The sequence below is a fragment of the Sorex araneus genome, chromosome 2 (genome assembly GCF_027595985.1).
Source record: "Sorex araneus isolate mSorAra2 chromosome 2, mSorAra2.pri, whole genome shotgun sequence".
NCBI classification, from domain to species: domain Eukaryota; kingdom Metazoa; phylum Chordata; class Mammalia; order Eulipotyphla; family Soricidae; genus Sorex; species Sorex araneus.
In genome coordinates, this window is record NC_073303.1 from 146,273,608 (window position 1) to 146,287,161 (window position 13,554).

At 41.3% G+C, this 13,554-nt stretch overlaps 1 protein-coding gene across 1 annotated transcript in view; it reads right to left on the reverse strand.

The window, feature by feature from the left end:
- The window catches only part of GRAMD1C (GRAM domain containing 1C), a 110,060-nt gene that overhangs the window by 25,354 nt on the left and 71,152 nt on the right, over positions 1–13,554 (reverse strand). The window contains exon 9 of the mRNA XM_055127449.1: positions 5,978–6,140. Within this exon, the coding sequence (XP_054983424.1) occupies positions 5,978–6,140 (163 nt within the window). The remainder of the gene's footprint in view (positions 1–5,977; positions 6,141–13,554) is intronic.

Genomic DNA, 13,554 nt, shown 5'->3' on the forward strand with positions numbered 1-13,554 from the left:
CCTCTGTGGAGAGGGAGTGTGAACATACTGTGTTCCCCCCACTTCTGTATTTAGCCAATTATTTATAACCTTGAATACATGGAATTATTTTATTCTCTTAAGTTATGTCCCAATGTTATTTTGCTGCTTAAGCTTTTTTTTTTTTTTTTTTTTTTTTTGCCATTAGAAACTCTTCTAGTTGACACTGTGTCATTCTGGCATACCTCTTTTTTTTTTTTTTTTCTGCTATTGAACAGCAGTTCTCTATTTTTTTGGCACTACAAAGTGCTTCAAGCATTGTGTAAATTCCTCACTCTAACCCCAGAGAAAGCCATTTCTCCAGGATCCCTGGACTGAAATTTTTCCAAAGTAAGCCTGCTCACATGTAAGAAAGAAAAACATTATATTCACATAAGAAATTAAATGTATTTTTACATTTCATTGATGCCCTCTATAAGATTTTATTATCTTATTCCTCGGAAAATGTTCTTCCATTTTCCGAGGAATAAGATAGAATTTGTGATGTCACTGATGTACTATTAACAATAATATGGAATCTTTTGTAAGTAAATTTGTTCCAGGAAGAAAGAACTTGAAAAAAAGCTGTTCCCACCTGGAATTATTTATTTGTGAATTTCATAGTATTTTTGTGGGTGTTGTGTGGCTTTTTGGCTCATCCCCGATGATGCCCAGGGGTTACTCCTGGTTCTGCACTCGGGAATTACTCTTGGCGGTGCTCGGGGAACCATATGGAATCCCGGGGATCAAGGCAAACACTGTAGCTGCTGTGCTATCACTCCAGTCCCAATTCATAGTATTTTAAAACCTCATATCTGGGGCCAGAGCAATAGTGCAAGTGGGTAGGGCCCTTGCCTTGTACGCAGTCGACCCAGGTCCAATCTCCAGCACTCCATATGGTCCCCTGAGCCCTGGGGACCATGTCAGGAGTGATCCCTGAGCACATAGCCAGGACTAACCCCTGAGCACAGCCAGGTATAGCCCCCAAACAAAAATAAAACAAAACAAAAATCAAGCCTCATATCCTACTAGCATTTCCAGTAAATAGAACATGTTCAACTAGCAGATGATCTTGCATCTTTTACATTTAGCAGCCACCCCTAGCAGTGCGCTGGGGGGTGGGGGGCGGGGGAGGTATGAACCACTCAGCAATGCTGTATCCAGCTCTGCAGGTCTGATCATTTGGTGCTGGAACCCAGTGGCTGCAGGAGGTGAGGGTCAGAGATCGAACTCAGGGCCTCGAATACTTCAGGTATGTTAAATGAGGTGAGGAACACTGCTGAAACCAGCAGCAGGCAATTGTTTCCAATTAGGAACAAGTATTTTTTTCCATCATACTAGTTTGAAAGCGGCCAGTGGAAATGAAGCTAAACTCAGGAAAGGTAAACAAGACAAGGAAGTGGAGATGAATAAAATGGAAACCATAGAGTAAGAGCATTTAGAGGGAGCAGAAGAAGCATCCGAGGTTTGGGATTCAAGTTGATTTGGAGTTTAAGTGAATCCTGAACAGCAAACAACTTTTATAGTGCCTCTTCTCTGACAACTGGTGACCTCCTAGCCTCTTGACTCACCTCAAGGGATTTCTTTAGACCAGAACAAGTGAATGCAATTTGAGTGTCATTCAAAACACTGGCTTAGCTGTGTTCGTCTCCTGGTTCTTTCTTGACACAGTAACCCACTTAGCTGCTTTTTCTCTGCCTTTGCCTAGAGGCCTACATGGCCTTGCCTTTATTAATTAATAAGCACCACCTGATATTCAGATTCCTGTCTTTGTGTGTGGTTTGGTCTCACTGTGTTCTGTCAGCTGTGGGTCACGGGTTCCAATCTTACTCCGGCCCTGCCCAGCTCCGTGTCAGAGATGGGCCTGTAAGGTCCACCCGCTGGGGCAGAGATCGGGGTGGGAGTTACCACAGGCTGAGGGCTCTCCTGGCCTGCCTCAGTCTCCATTCTAGTCACAGTGAACCTGCCACACCAAGTTCTAAACCCTGGACCATGAAATCGAACTTCTGTCATTATGACACCATTCAGGGGTCTTGTAGCCTCAGCTGGTGTGTTAACTTCCACCCCTGGCTCTGATTTCAGGGGCAGATCTCTCACAGTCCTGCCTGAAACCTGGGAGCACAGTGGAAATGAGCCTTCACAAGAGCTGAAAGATCGGAGCCCCCCAAAGAGCAACCGCTTCCTGGTGCCGGGATGTGGGTCCACTTCGCCAATCCCTCTTCACTGACAGGAAAGTCCCTGCTGTGAACTCCTTCTTCCCAAACCAGATAAGTAGTTAATGAGTCGGAGAAAGTTTCTTGGCAACAATTCTTTAAATACGGAAGTTCCATCGTCTATTCTGTGAATGACTGTGTATCCCAGTTTTCAAAGTGCAGTCTGGTTTAACCGATGAATGCACAATGCTTAGCATTTTATTCAGCAGCTAGAGGCCAGAAGGCATTTCTGGACATAGAGAAATAACTATAAAGAGAGCAATTCTCTATCTTGGTGAGTAGAGATGTAGAGAAAGAAGACTGTAGAGCAGGTGTAGAGAAAGAAGACTGAAAATGAGGGGAGTCAGAACAGATTCTGGTCTAACTTTCTCTATCCGAGCTGCCATGGGGACTTCATAAAGGCCTGGGCTGGGGACAGGGCACACAGCATAGGAATGACCTATAAAGGAATGACCCTGGATCAGTCCCAAACAACATGTATGTATGGTTGCCCAAGCACTGCCAGGAGTGACACCTGAGCATACAGCCAGGAGTCAGTGCACCTAACCCTACACCACCCTCAAAATAAAAATGAATATTGGGCTAAAGGTTAGTGTATCAGGTTCTCCATGATACACACGTGTCATGTCGTTCCTGTGTGGTGAATTCTTTCAAGATTATGTCCAGTAGGTGTTTCTACAATAAAGTGGTGCTGTACTACCTCCCAAACATAATACCCAACAGGTGATGGAAAGGAGCGGGGAAGAACAAATCTTATTTTCTCACTCAGCATATCACAATGATTGCTCAAGACCAAATTATTATTTTTGAAAAAAATGACGTTTCCTTTAAAAGAATCTTTCATCTACCTTCTTTCTTTCTTTCTTTCTTTTTTTTCCTTTGCTTTTTGGGTCACACCTGGCGATGGACAGGGGTTACTCCTGGCTCTTCACTCAGGAATTACTCCTGGTGGTGCTCAGGGGACAATATGGGATGCCAGGAATCGAACCTGAGTCGACCGCGTGCAAGGCAAACGCCCTACCTGCTGTGCTATTGCTCCAGCTCCCTACCTTCTTTTTTATTTTTGTCTTGATTTTGCTTTGGAGCCACACCTGGCTGTACACGGGGCGACTCCCAGTCTGTGCTTGAGGGCCATTCCCTAGCCTCCCTCGGAAACTGCACTCAGCCATGCCACTCTCCCTCTGCCCTGCCAAACTCCTCTAATTTCTATTTCATTAACATGTTAGTCCACCCTGATCGTTAGCTTTGGTATTAGGTAACACGTGGCAGTGCTCAGGGCTTACTCCTAGCTCTGTGCTCAAGGGTCACACCTGGTGGTATTCAGGGACCATATGTGGTACCAGGGTGGCTGCATGCAAGATAAGCATCTGAACCCCAGTACTAGCTCTCCAGCACTCCTACTGGCTCCTTTAAGTCCACACAGACATACTTCCAAACTTCTGGGGATGTTTGCTTCTTTGACTATTTTCCTTCCCAGTTTATCTATAATGTCATAACTTGAAGAAAATAGGAAGACTAGACTACTCCAATAGCTATTTATAAGGGCCAGTAAGATGACACAGGGTAAGAGTACATACTTGCATGCATGAGGTCTCTGCACCTCGTGGGTTCCGAGCATTGTCAGTGTAGCTCTGGTGGTCCCTGGCACCACTTGGCTGGAGCTGTATCCTCGGACCTTCCCACCCAGCTGGCCACACATCACCTGAAGTGGCCCCCAGACACCCAAAGTACCACTTGGAAAACCCCCTCAAAAATCAAACTTTAGGGGCTGGAGCGATAGCACAGCAGGTAGGGTGTTTGCCTTTCACGCGGCCGACCCAGGTTCGATTCCCAGCATGCCATATGGTCCCCTGAGTACCGCCAGGAGTAATTCCTGAATGCAAAACCAGGAGTAACCCCTGTGCATCGCCGGGTATGACCCAAAAAGCAAAATAATAATAATCATCATCATCATCATCAAACTTTATTTATATCACTCATTTAATGTTCTACAAATTTCTACAATTTTGCAATTTTAAGCTTCTACAATTTTAGAAACTTCCTAGGCAAAGCAATTAGGAGTATCTAATTTGTTATCTAAGAATAATCTAATGAAAGTTGAAAAATCACTTGAAGAAAACCTCCAAAGACAGAGGCTGTCTATTACATGCATGTTTTTAGGAAGATAAAGCTGAAGCAGCCTTTAGAGGGGCATTAACAAGGGACAAAACGTGATGATGTCTACTCCAAGGGCCCCAAAACACTATTTTGAAAAGACATTTGCACTCCTATGTTCATTACGCCACTATTCACGATAGCAAAACATGGAAACAACCCAAATGTCCATGGACAGAAAACTGGATAGAGAAACTGTGGTAGATGTGGTAGATATACAGGCAATGAAACAGTACTCCCTAAGAAAAGAAGAAATCATGTGACTCGCCACCATATGGGTGGATCTGGAGAACATCATGCTAAGTGAAGCTAGTTGGGAGGAGAGAGATGAATATAGACTGATCTCTCTCCTATGTAGAACAAAAAGAGACATAGTCAGGGAATAACAAAGGCCACAGCCAACAGAACCTGAAAACTGGTTACAGAACTGAACTTACCCAGGGCGGGAGGTGGGTGGGTGGTGAGTGAAAGGGAATCCTGGAATAATGCTGGAAGTAGACATCCTGGTGGGAGCATGATATTGGGATGTTGTACACATGAAACCATATTATCACCAGTTCCATGTATGGTTTTATGCATACAACACGGTAAATCAGTGCCTCAAATTGAAATTAAAAATTCACACACCAAAAAATAGTGATAGCATTTATATGCAATATAGAAACAATATAAAAACATGTCTTTTCTTATTCTAGATATGAGCAAAACTTTTCTGAGTTGTATTAATATTCTTTATATAGCTAAGATTAGTATAACTGGATAGGGATTCAATAATAAAACTATTTTTAAGGACCGTTCTCATTAAAAGCAAGAAACAGTAGTTCAGGAAAAATTCTTGCTTTAGTGTCACTTATCTCTCTGGCCACTGGGTGCCAGAGGAGATCTTCCAAAAGTGAGAGCCGCAGTAACGGCTCAGGAATTCATTCCCACCACATGCCAAAGCATGCAAGGTACCCACACTAGACTAGTCTTTCATGGGGCTTCCTCACTTCAGAAAAATTTCCTCCCAGCTATCTTTTCAAAAGAACCTAACCACTGTTTTCTGAGTGCACTCTGTGACGTTACACACAAGCGCCAAGAACAGACCATATAAGAACAGAGCAAAAGGGCTGCCGTGCGAGCAATGAGGAGTATCACTCCCGAAACTAACCATCTAGACTTCCAGCCTCCAGCACCGTGGCAAAGAGACATCTGTTGTGTAAGCCACCAGTCTGTAATATTTTGTAATGTCGACTACAATAACTAGTAAATGGGAAGGAGCCTACGAAGCAGGCTAACACACCTCTGACCTTCTTTCCCCTGAGAACCAAATGACCTCAGGAGCCGATGCTCCTCCAGAGATGAGCGTCCTTCAAAGGAGGTTGTCCAGCCTGGCCCGTGGCTGTTTGGGTAAGGCTATGTCACACGGCTGCTTGCCCAGCAGCCCACAGATCTCTCACACAGGCCTATAGCTTCAATTTGCATCACTGGTATTAAAGGCAATATGACATCTTTGTGACTTGCTCTTTTTTACCGTTCGCCACCAGTTATAGTTGGTGATCGAGAAAGGATTCTATTTGTTGAGCTCTACTAACACAGTCATATTTTGTGGTCATATATGTGAAATCCTTTACCTTCGTCAAAAGAATCTGAGGAGCTGCTTTTGTCCAGAGAAAGATACTCGTTTTTGTTTAAGTCCAGTGATTTTGATGGGACTCTACTTAGCCTCAGTCCTGGAGTTAGCAAAGGACTCTTCTTCATCTGCTTCTCATTTTGTGCTTCTTCTTTCTCCAACCCCTAAAAGGCAAACCAGTCAGTTTGAAAAACACATTACAGATTTTAATTTTATACTGGTATGTTTAACAATAAAGATGTTTTGAAACACTCTAAAATATTTATGCATACATTATATTTCCAATTCAGTTCATGAAAACATCAGCAAATTATACGTGAATTTATACACAGATGATTATATCACTGTCATTCCGTTGTTCATCGATTTGCTCGAGTGGGCTTCAGTAACGTCTTCATTTGTCCCTGTTGTGTGCTAGTGTAGCCCAATGGCATCTGCTTGCTCCAGGAACACGTAGAGCACGTGCTATTACTGTTTTTGTATTCAAGTAATCTTTTTACACAGTAATTAAAAACACATGATCAACATATTAAAAGAACCCACAGATAGCTAACATCGTATGAACCACGTAAGCAGAAGGGAAAAGGAAGAAAGAATAAAATAAAACTGGTTATATTAGGTGAGTAAGGAAGAAGAATCAAATCCAGTTAGTTTCCCCACACAATCTATACCCCAACATTTCAAAGAAGAGAACTCACCATCTCTCAAGACATGTAACTATTGGGGAAAATGAAAGAAAATAGAAAGAGAAAAACCATTTAAAAGTACAGTTGGAGAAAAATAATTGAAAGGAAAATTTAATTTCCCAGTGTCTTATAAGAATACAAATGATTTCGCTGCTAAGGAGCTAAGATATAAGGTATATACTCAATATATATGATGTTATCTATACCTTTTGGGAGTAGCTTAATGAAGAAGGTAATTTCTATAGCAATAGTAACATTGGGCTTTAAAAGTATGAATGCTATTGATGTTAGTATTTTAGTAAAACAGTGCAATAAACAAGTTGAATAGAGGTATAAACTATAGAGTAAAGCTCTTTCCTGCACTGTCTACGTATAAACAAATAAAAGAGAGGGTAAAAATACAATCCGTACACATCCTGCCTCCTGAGATCTTTGAATATCACCAAACAGCAGAAGCAGCTCCAGGGAGCACCCGGGTTTCCACGGGCCAACCAGAAAGCAAAATAACAACTGAGACCCAAGACACAGTTTATTAAAAGGTCTTACTCTCCTCCTGAGAGAATGGATTCTTCAAACAGAGATTACTGCTAAAATCATGACTTGATTGATTTTAGAGTTCCAGACAACTGAGCAACATCAGGAACCCTGAACAGAGCTGAGTAAAGTACATTTCCACTTAAATTTTCTCCTGTTTCCTAACTAAGATATAGTTCCAATTACAAGGAAAACAGAGATGGAGACTGGGAGAGAAGGATGAATCAGTACAGAGTGGACACATACATTCATTTTCAATGATGTGGACTTGCATATAATGTTATAATGGGATTCTATTTCTATTACCAAAAAATATGAAATGATTCCTCTAGGAAAAGTAACAGACTTTTTCTTTTTTTTTTCTTTTTGGGTTACACCCATCAATGCAGAGGGGTTACTCCTGGCTTTGCACTTAGGAATTACTCCTGGCGGTGCTCAGGGGACAATATGGGATGCTGGGAATCAAACCCGGGTAGGCCGAATGCAAGGCAAATGCCCTATCCGTTGTGCTATTGCTCCAGCCCCAAGTAACAGACTTTTTCTTTGAGTGTCTAGCATCTGGTCTATTTTTATTTCTGTGCATATATATATCCCTTTCCTTAAGAAGCTTATATAGGAGTTACTTGTCACTTGTCATCCTGTTGCTCATCGATTTGTTTGAGCGGGCACCAGTAACATCTCTCATTGAGAGACTTATTGTTACTGTTTTTGGCATATCTAATACGCACGGGTAGCTTGCCAGGCTATACATATATATATATATATACACACATATATATCTCCTGAATTCTTATAAAGAGCTTTAATTTAATACTTAAAGTTACTTTCACCTAAGAAAATGTTATCTATGACTTTTTGTTATTTATGAGTTTCTCTGAAAGTGAAAATTAAACAGTTGATGTATGACGTTTGTCGTCATCTGAGAATGTCATCAGACTGCTATTATATACAGGAGAAAATAAAGGGTTAAACTTCAGTTTTACTGTTTTCTAGCATCCAAAACATTTATATTAAACAGCAATGAATGATTGATTGATCTTAAAGCATTAAATTATTCCTCCAAATTCCACTCTCCTTAGCAATAATATGACCTTCTTCGGGGGGGCGGGTAGCTAGTAGCAAGAACTGATGGGACCAAAGCCATCTCCTACAAGCCCACAGTAAGTATTATTCTCAATGGGGAAAAAATAAAATCCTTCCCTCTAAGATAAGGTACTAGACGAGGTTGTCCACTCTCACCACTACTATCCAATACAGTACTGAAAATACTGGCCATAGCAGGTAGACAAGGAAATGGTAACAAGGGCATCCAAACAGAAAAGGAAGAAGTCAGGTTTTCAGTATTTGAGAGTGACATGATACTTTATTTTTAAAATACTATAGACTACAGAAAAGCTACTAGAAAAAATAGATTTGTATAGTAAAGTGGCAGCTTCCAAAATCAATACCCAAAAGTCCCTGGCTATCCTATATACAAATAAGGAAAGAGAAGAGATAGTTTAAAAAATAAATCTTATTCACAATTGTGCCTTAAAAATCAAGTACCTCAGAATCAGCTTAATTAAAGAGATGAAGGATCTACACAAAGAAAACTACAAAACACTACTTCAAGAAATAAGAGGACACACACACACACAAAAAAAGGGGGGCTGGAGCAATAGTTTAGCAGGTAGGGCATTTGCCTTGCACGCGACCGACCCGGGTTCAATTCCCAGCATCCTATATGGTCCACTGAGCACCACCAGGGGTGATTCCTGAGTGCAGAGCCAGGAGTGACCCCTGTGCATCGCCGGGTGTAACCCAAAAAGAAAAAAAAAAGAGGACACAAGGGAATGGAGACCATTCCCCTGCTCAAGGGTTGGGAGGATTAGCATCACCAAAAAGACAATATTCCCCAAAGCATTACATAGGATCAATGCAGTCCCTATAAGGATACCAATGACATTTTTTCAAAGAAATGGAGGAAAGACTCCTGAAATTCATATGAAGCAATAACCCTCATAAATAGCTAAAGCAATCCTTAGGAAAAAGATGGGAGGCATTACCTTCCCCAACTTCAAATTGTACTACAAAACAATAATAATTAAAACAGCATGGTATTGGAATAAAGACAGACCTGTAAATCAGTGAAATAGAATTGAATATACTGACAGAGACCCTCAAATGTATGACCATTTAATCTTTGATAAAGGAGCAAGAAATATGAAGTGGAGTAAGGAAAGCCTCTTCAACATGTGGCTCTGGAAAAACTAGGCAGTTCAGACCTCTTTCTAATGTCATACACAAAAGTCAGGTCAAAATGGGTTAAAGACCTCAATATCAGACTGAATCCATAAGGAAAACATAGGCAGAATCCTCCATGACACTGAAGCTGAAGACACCTTCAAAAATAAACCACCAGTGACCAAGCAAGTGGAAGCAAAGATAAACAAATGGGACTACATTCAACTAAGAAGCTTTTGCACCTCAAAGGAAACACTGACCAAGATACACTGACAGCCCATAAAACAGGAAAAATTATTTACCCAAAACCCATCTGACAAGGGGCTAATATCCAAGATATATAAGGCACTGGGAGAACTTTACAAGAAAAAATACATCCAAACCCATCAGAAAAATGAGAGAAATTAACAGAAACTTCCTCAAAGAAAAAATACAAATGGCCAAAAGGCATATGAAAAAATGCTCCACATCACTAATCGTCAGGGAGATGCAAATCAAAACAACAATGAGATATGATCTCATGCCACAGAGACTAGCACACATCAAAAAGAATAAGAACAACCAGAGCTGGCATTGATGCCAGGAGAAAGGGACTCTCATTCAATGTTGGTGAGAATTCAGACTGGTACAGTCTTTTTGGAAAACAATATGGACATTCCTCAAATAGCTAGAAATTGAGCTTCCACATGACCCAGCAACCTCACTCCTGGGAATATACCATAAAGGCATAATACAGAAAATCCATCTGCACCGCTATGTTCATTGCAGCACTATTCACAGTAGCCATAATCTGCAAAGACTTGAGTGCTCAAAAATAGATGACTGGATAAAGAAACTTTGGTATCTACAGAATGGAATACTATGCAACCACCAGGGAAAAAAATAAGTCATGAAATTCTCTTTCATGGAGAGTATCATGCTGAGTGAAATTGGATCTGAGAGAGGAATAGACATAGAATGATTGCACTCATTTGTGGGATGTAAAAAATAGAGTATGAGATTAATAACCAACAGAAGATACGAGGGCCAGGAGGACTGGTCTATGGTCAGAAATTTGCCACAAGTGTGTGTGGGTGGGGGTGGGGAGTGGAACACAATTAGGACAGAGATGCGACCACTACAACAATGATAGTTGAAAAGTCACTTTAGACAAGAATTGAGTGATGAAAGGAGGCAAAAGGATATACATGATAACCTCTTTCAGTTTCTGTATTGCAAACTATAATGCCCAAAAGGAAAAAGAGACAGAGAGAGCAAGAGAAAGAGAGAGCAAAAGAAAGGAAAAGAAGAAAAGTGCCTGCCATTGAGGCAGGCTGGGAGTGTGGGGGTGGCAGGAGGGAAACTGGGGACACTGATGGTGGGAAATGTACACTGGTGAAAGAACTGGTGTTGGAACATTATACGACTGAACATGAACAACTGTGTAACTGTGTTGTTCATGATGATTCCTTTTTTTTTTTAAAGCTAGGCTGTCATGAAAATTTTGAAGAAAAAAAAATAAAACACAATGGGACGACTATTCCAAGAGCAGGTTTGGGAATTATTGTGGAGGTGGCTGTAGGAAGAACTCAGGTAAGATTAGCCGTTCTGAGAACTGAGTCCGGCTTCTGTGAAAGAACAGAGGCTGCAACATATTCTCTGTCCTGTTATCTTCCCAAAATGCAGACATCTGTCTTGTCACTGAGAATATATAAAGAAATCAACATCTAGGACCATCCATCTCCCACCTATGATAAGCCCCTTAGAGTTCCTAGAGGAATGTCTTGCAAGAAATCAGATGGAGGTGCAGAGTTGCCTGAAACAACGGGATAAACCGGTGGCTTTTTAGATGAATATGTAGTTTCAATGTTTCCCAACATTTATTCAGAGAAAATGCTGGAAGTTTCGAAGGAGAAGAAACAAAAAAAAAAAAACCTCTTCTGGCTCCACAAAAACTCATCATTAATTATAAGAGCTCACAGTTATTGTATATATAACATATGCTAGATATTGCTTGGAGCACATTCACGTGTATTAACTCATTTCATCATTATTTTCAAAAACTCAATGGGCATTTCTATTCTCATCTGATAGCTGAGTAACAAAAATTATAAAAAGTTAAATAAATTAACTCATTTCAAGTTATATAATAAACACTGAGCAGAAGTAAAATCTAAGGTCAACTTAGAGGCTCTAAACCAAGAAATTCAGTTTTGGCCCCCAACTTACATACCAATCTGAAGAACAAATGCTCTACAGTAGCATTATCTCACCACTCACTCAAATACCTTTCTTCAGTGACAAGGACAACACACTAGCAAAGCGGCTAGTACTAAGTATTAAATCTGATATAAGTCAGAGACAGAAAACATACAAAATGTGTCTGGGAGAGACCTTTGCAGCAGAAAGAAATGCAGCTACTGGGCTTGGGAAGGTAGTGCAGAGCTCACCAGCTCCTTGAATGCACTCAAAAGAATTCTTGGGTACAGGCCTGGATGCTTCTCAGCACTGCAGAGGTGGCCCTGGACATCCCCGTGCCCGGCAACTCAAGACCTGAACATTTCAGTTCTAGGTCAAACGATGACCCTGGGCTCCTGAGGACTGCTTGGGATAATCCCATCCCCTCGAAAAAAGAAAGAAGAAAGGTAACTATCAAAACATACCGATCGTTTACAAACGACAAGAGAATTACTGTGAAGGTGTCCTGTTAATAATTTCCTATAGAAAATTAACAATGACTCCAAGTGGCAGACACATTCCAATAAAAAATAAACTAATGGGACCTTGAATGCTTGTTCGGAGATCCTAGTAGGGGAGAATGGCCCTTCTTCATTCAGAGGAGACCAGGCTCCTTCACAGAGCCATGTATTTTTTTGTTGTTTGTTTGTTTTTTTTTTAAATCTTATTGAGTCACTATGAGATAGTTACAAGCTTTCATGTTTGGGTTACAATCACACAACGATCAAACATCCATCCTTCCACAAGTGCACATTCCCTACCACCAATATTCCCGGTATACCCCCCCTTTCCCACCCTCCCCCTGCCTCCATGGCAGACAATATTCCCCATACTCTCTCTACTTTTGGGCATTATGGCTTGCAACACAGACACTGAGAGGCCATCATGTTTGGCCCATTATCTACTTTTGGCACACATCTCCCATCCCAACTGATTCCTCCAGCCATCATTTTCTTAGTGATCCCTTCTCTATTCCATCTGCCTTCTCCCCTCTGCTCACGAAGCAGGCTTCCAGCTATGGGGCAATCCTCCTGGCCTTTGTATTAATTATCTTTGGGTGTTAGCCTCAGAGCCATGTTTTCAAAAAAGCATCGACATGGAGTGGCCAAACATCCACCCGACCATCCAGATCAGCTAAATCAATCCCGATAATCAACCCTGACAGATGACTCGGCCAGGTCGCCCTCCATCCACAAGAAGAAATGAGCAGGGACAATGCAAATCAAAATCAGGCCTGTGAGAGAATGGGAAAGGATATTTACACAATACCCATCAGATAAGGGGTTGATATCAATGGTATATAAAGCACTGGTTGAACTCTACAAGAAGAAAACATTCAACCCCATCAAAAAATGGGGCGAAGAAATGAACAGAAACTTTACCAAGGAAGAAATACGAATGGCCAAAAGGCACATGAAAAAGTGCTCTGCATCACTAATCATCAGAGAGATGCAGATCAAAACAACCATGAGATACCACCTCACACCACAGAGACTAGCACACATCCAAAAGAACAAAAGCAACCGCTGTTGGAGAGGATGTGGGGAGAAAGGGACCCTTCTTCACTGCTGGTGGGAATGCCGACTGGTTCAGCCCTTCTGGAAAACAATTTGGACGATTCTCAAAAAATTAGATATTGAATTCCCATTTGACCCAGCAATACCACTGCTGGGAATATATCCCAGAGAGGCAAAAAAGTACAATCGAAACAACATCTGCACATGTATGTTTATCGCAGCACTGTTTACAATAGCCAGAATCTGGAAAAAACCCGAATGCCCCAGAACGGATGACTGGTTGAGCAAACTTTGGTACATCTATACAATGGAATACTATGCAGCTGTTAGAAAAAAGGAGGTCAAGAATTTTGTAGTTAAGTGGATGGGCATGAAAAGTTTCATGCTGAGTGAAATGAGTC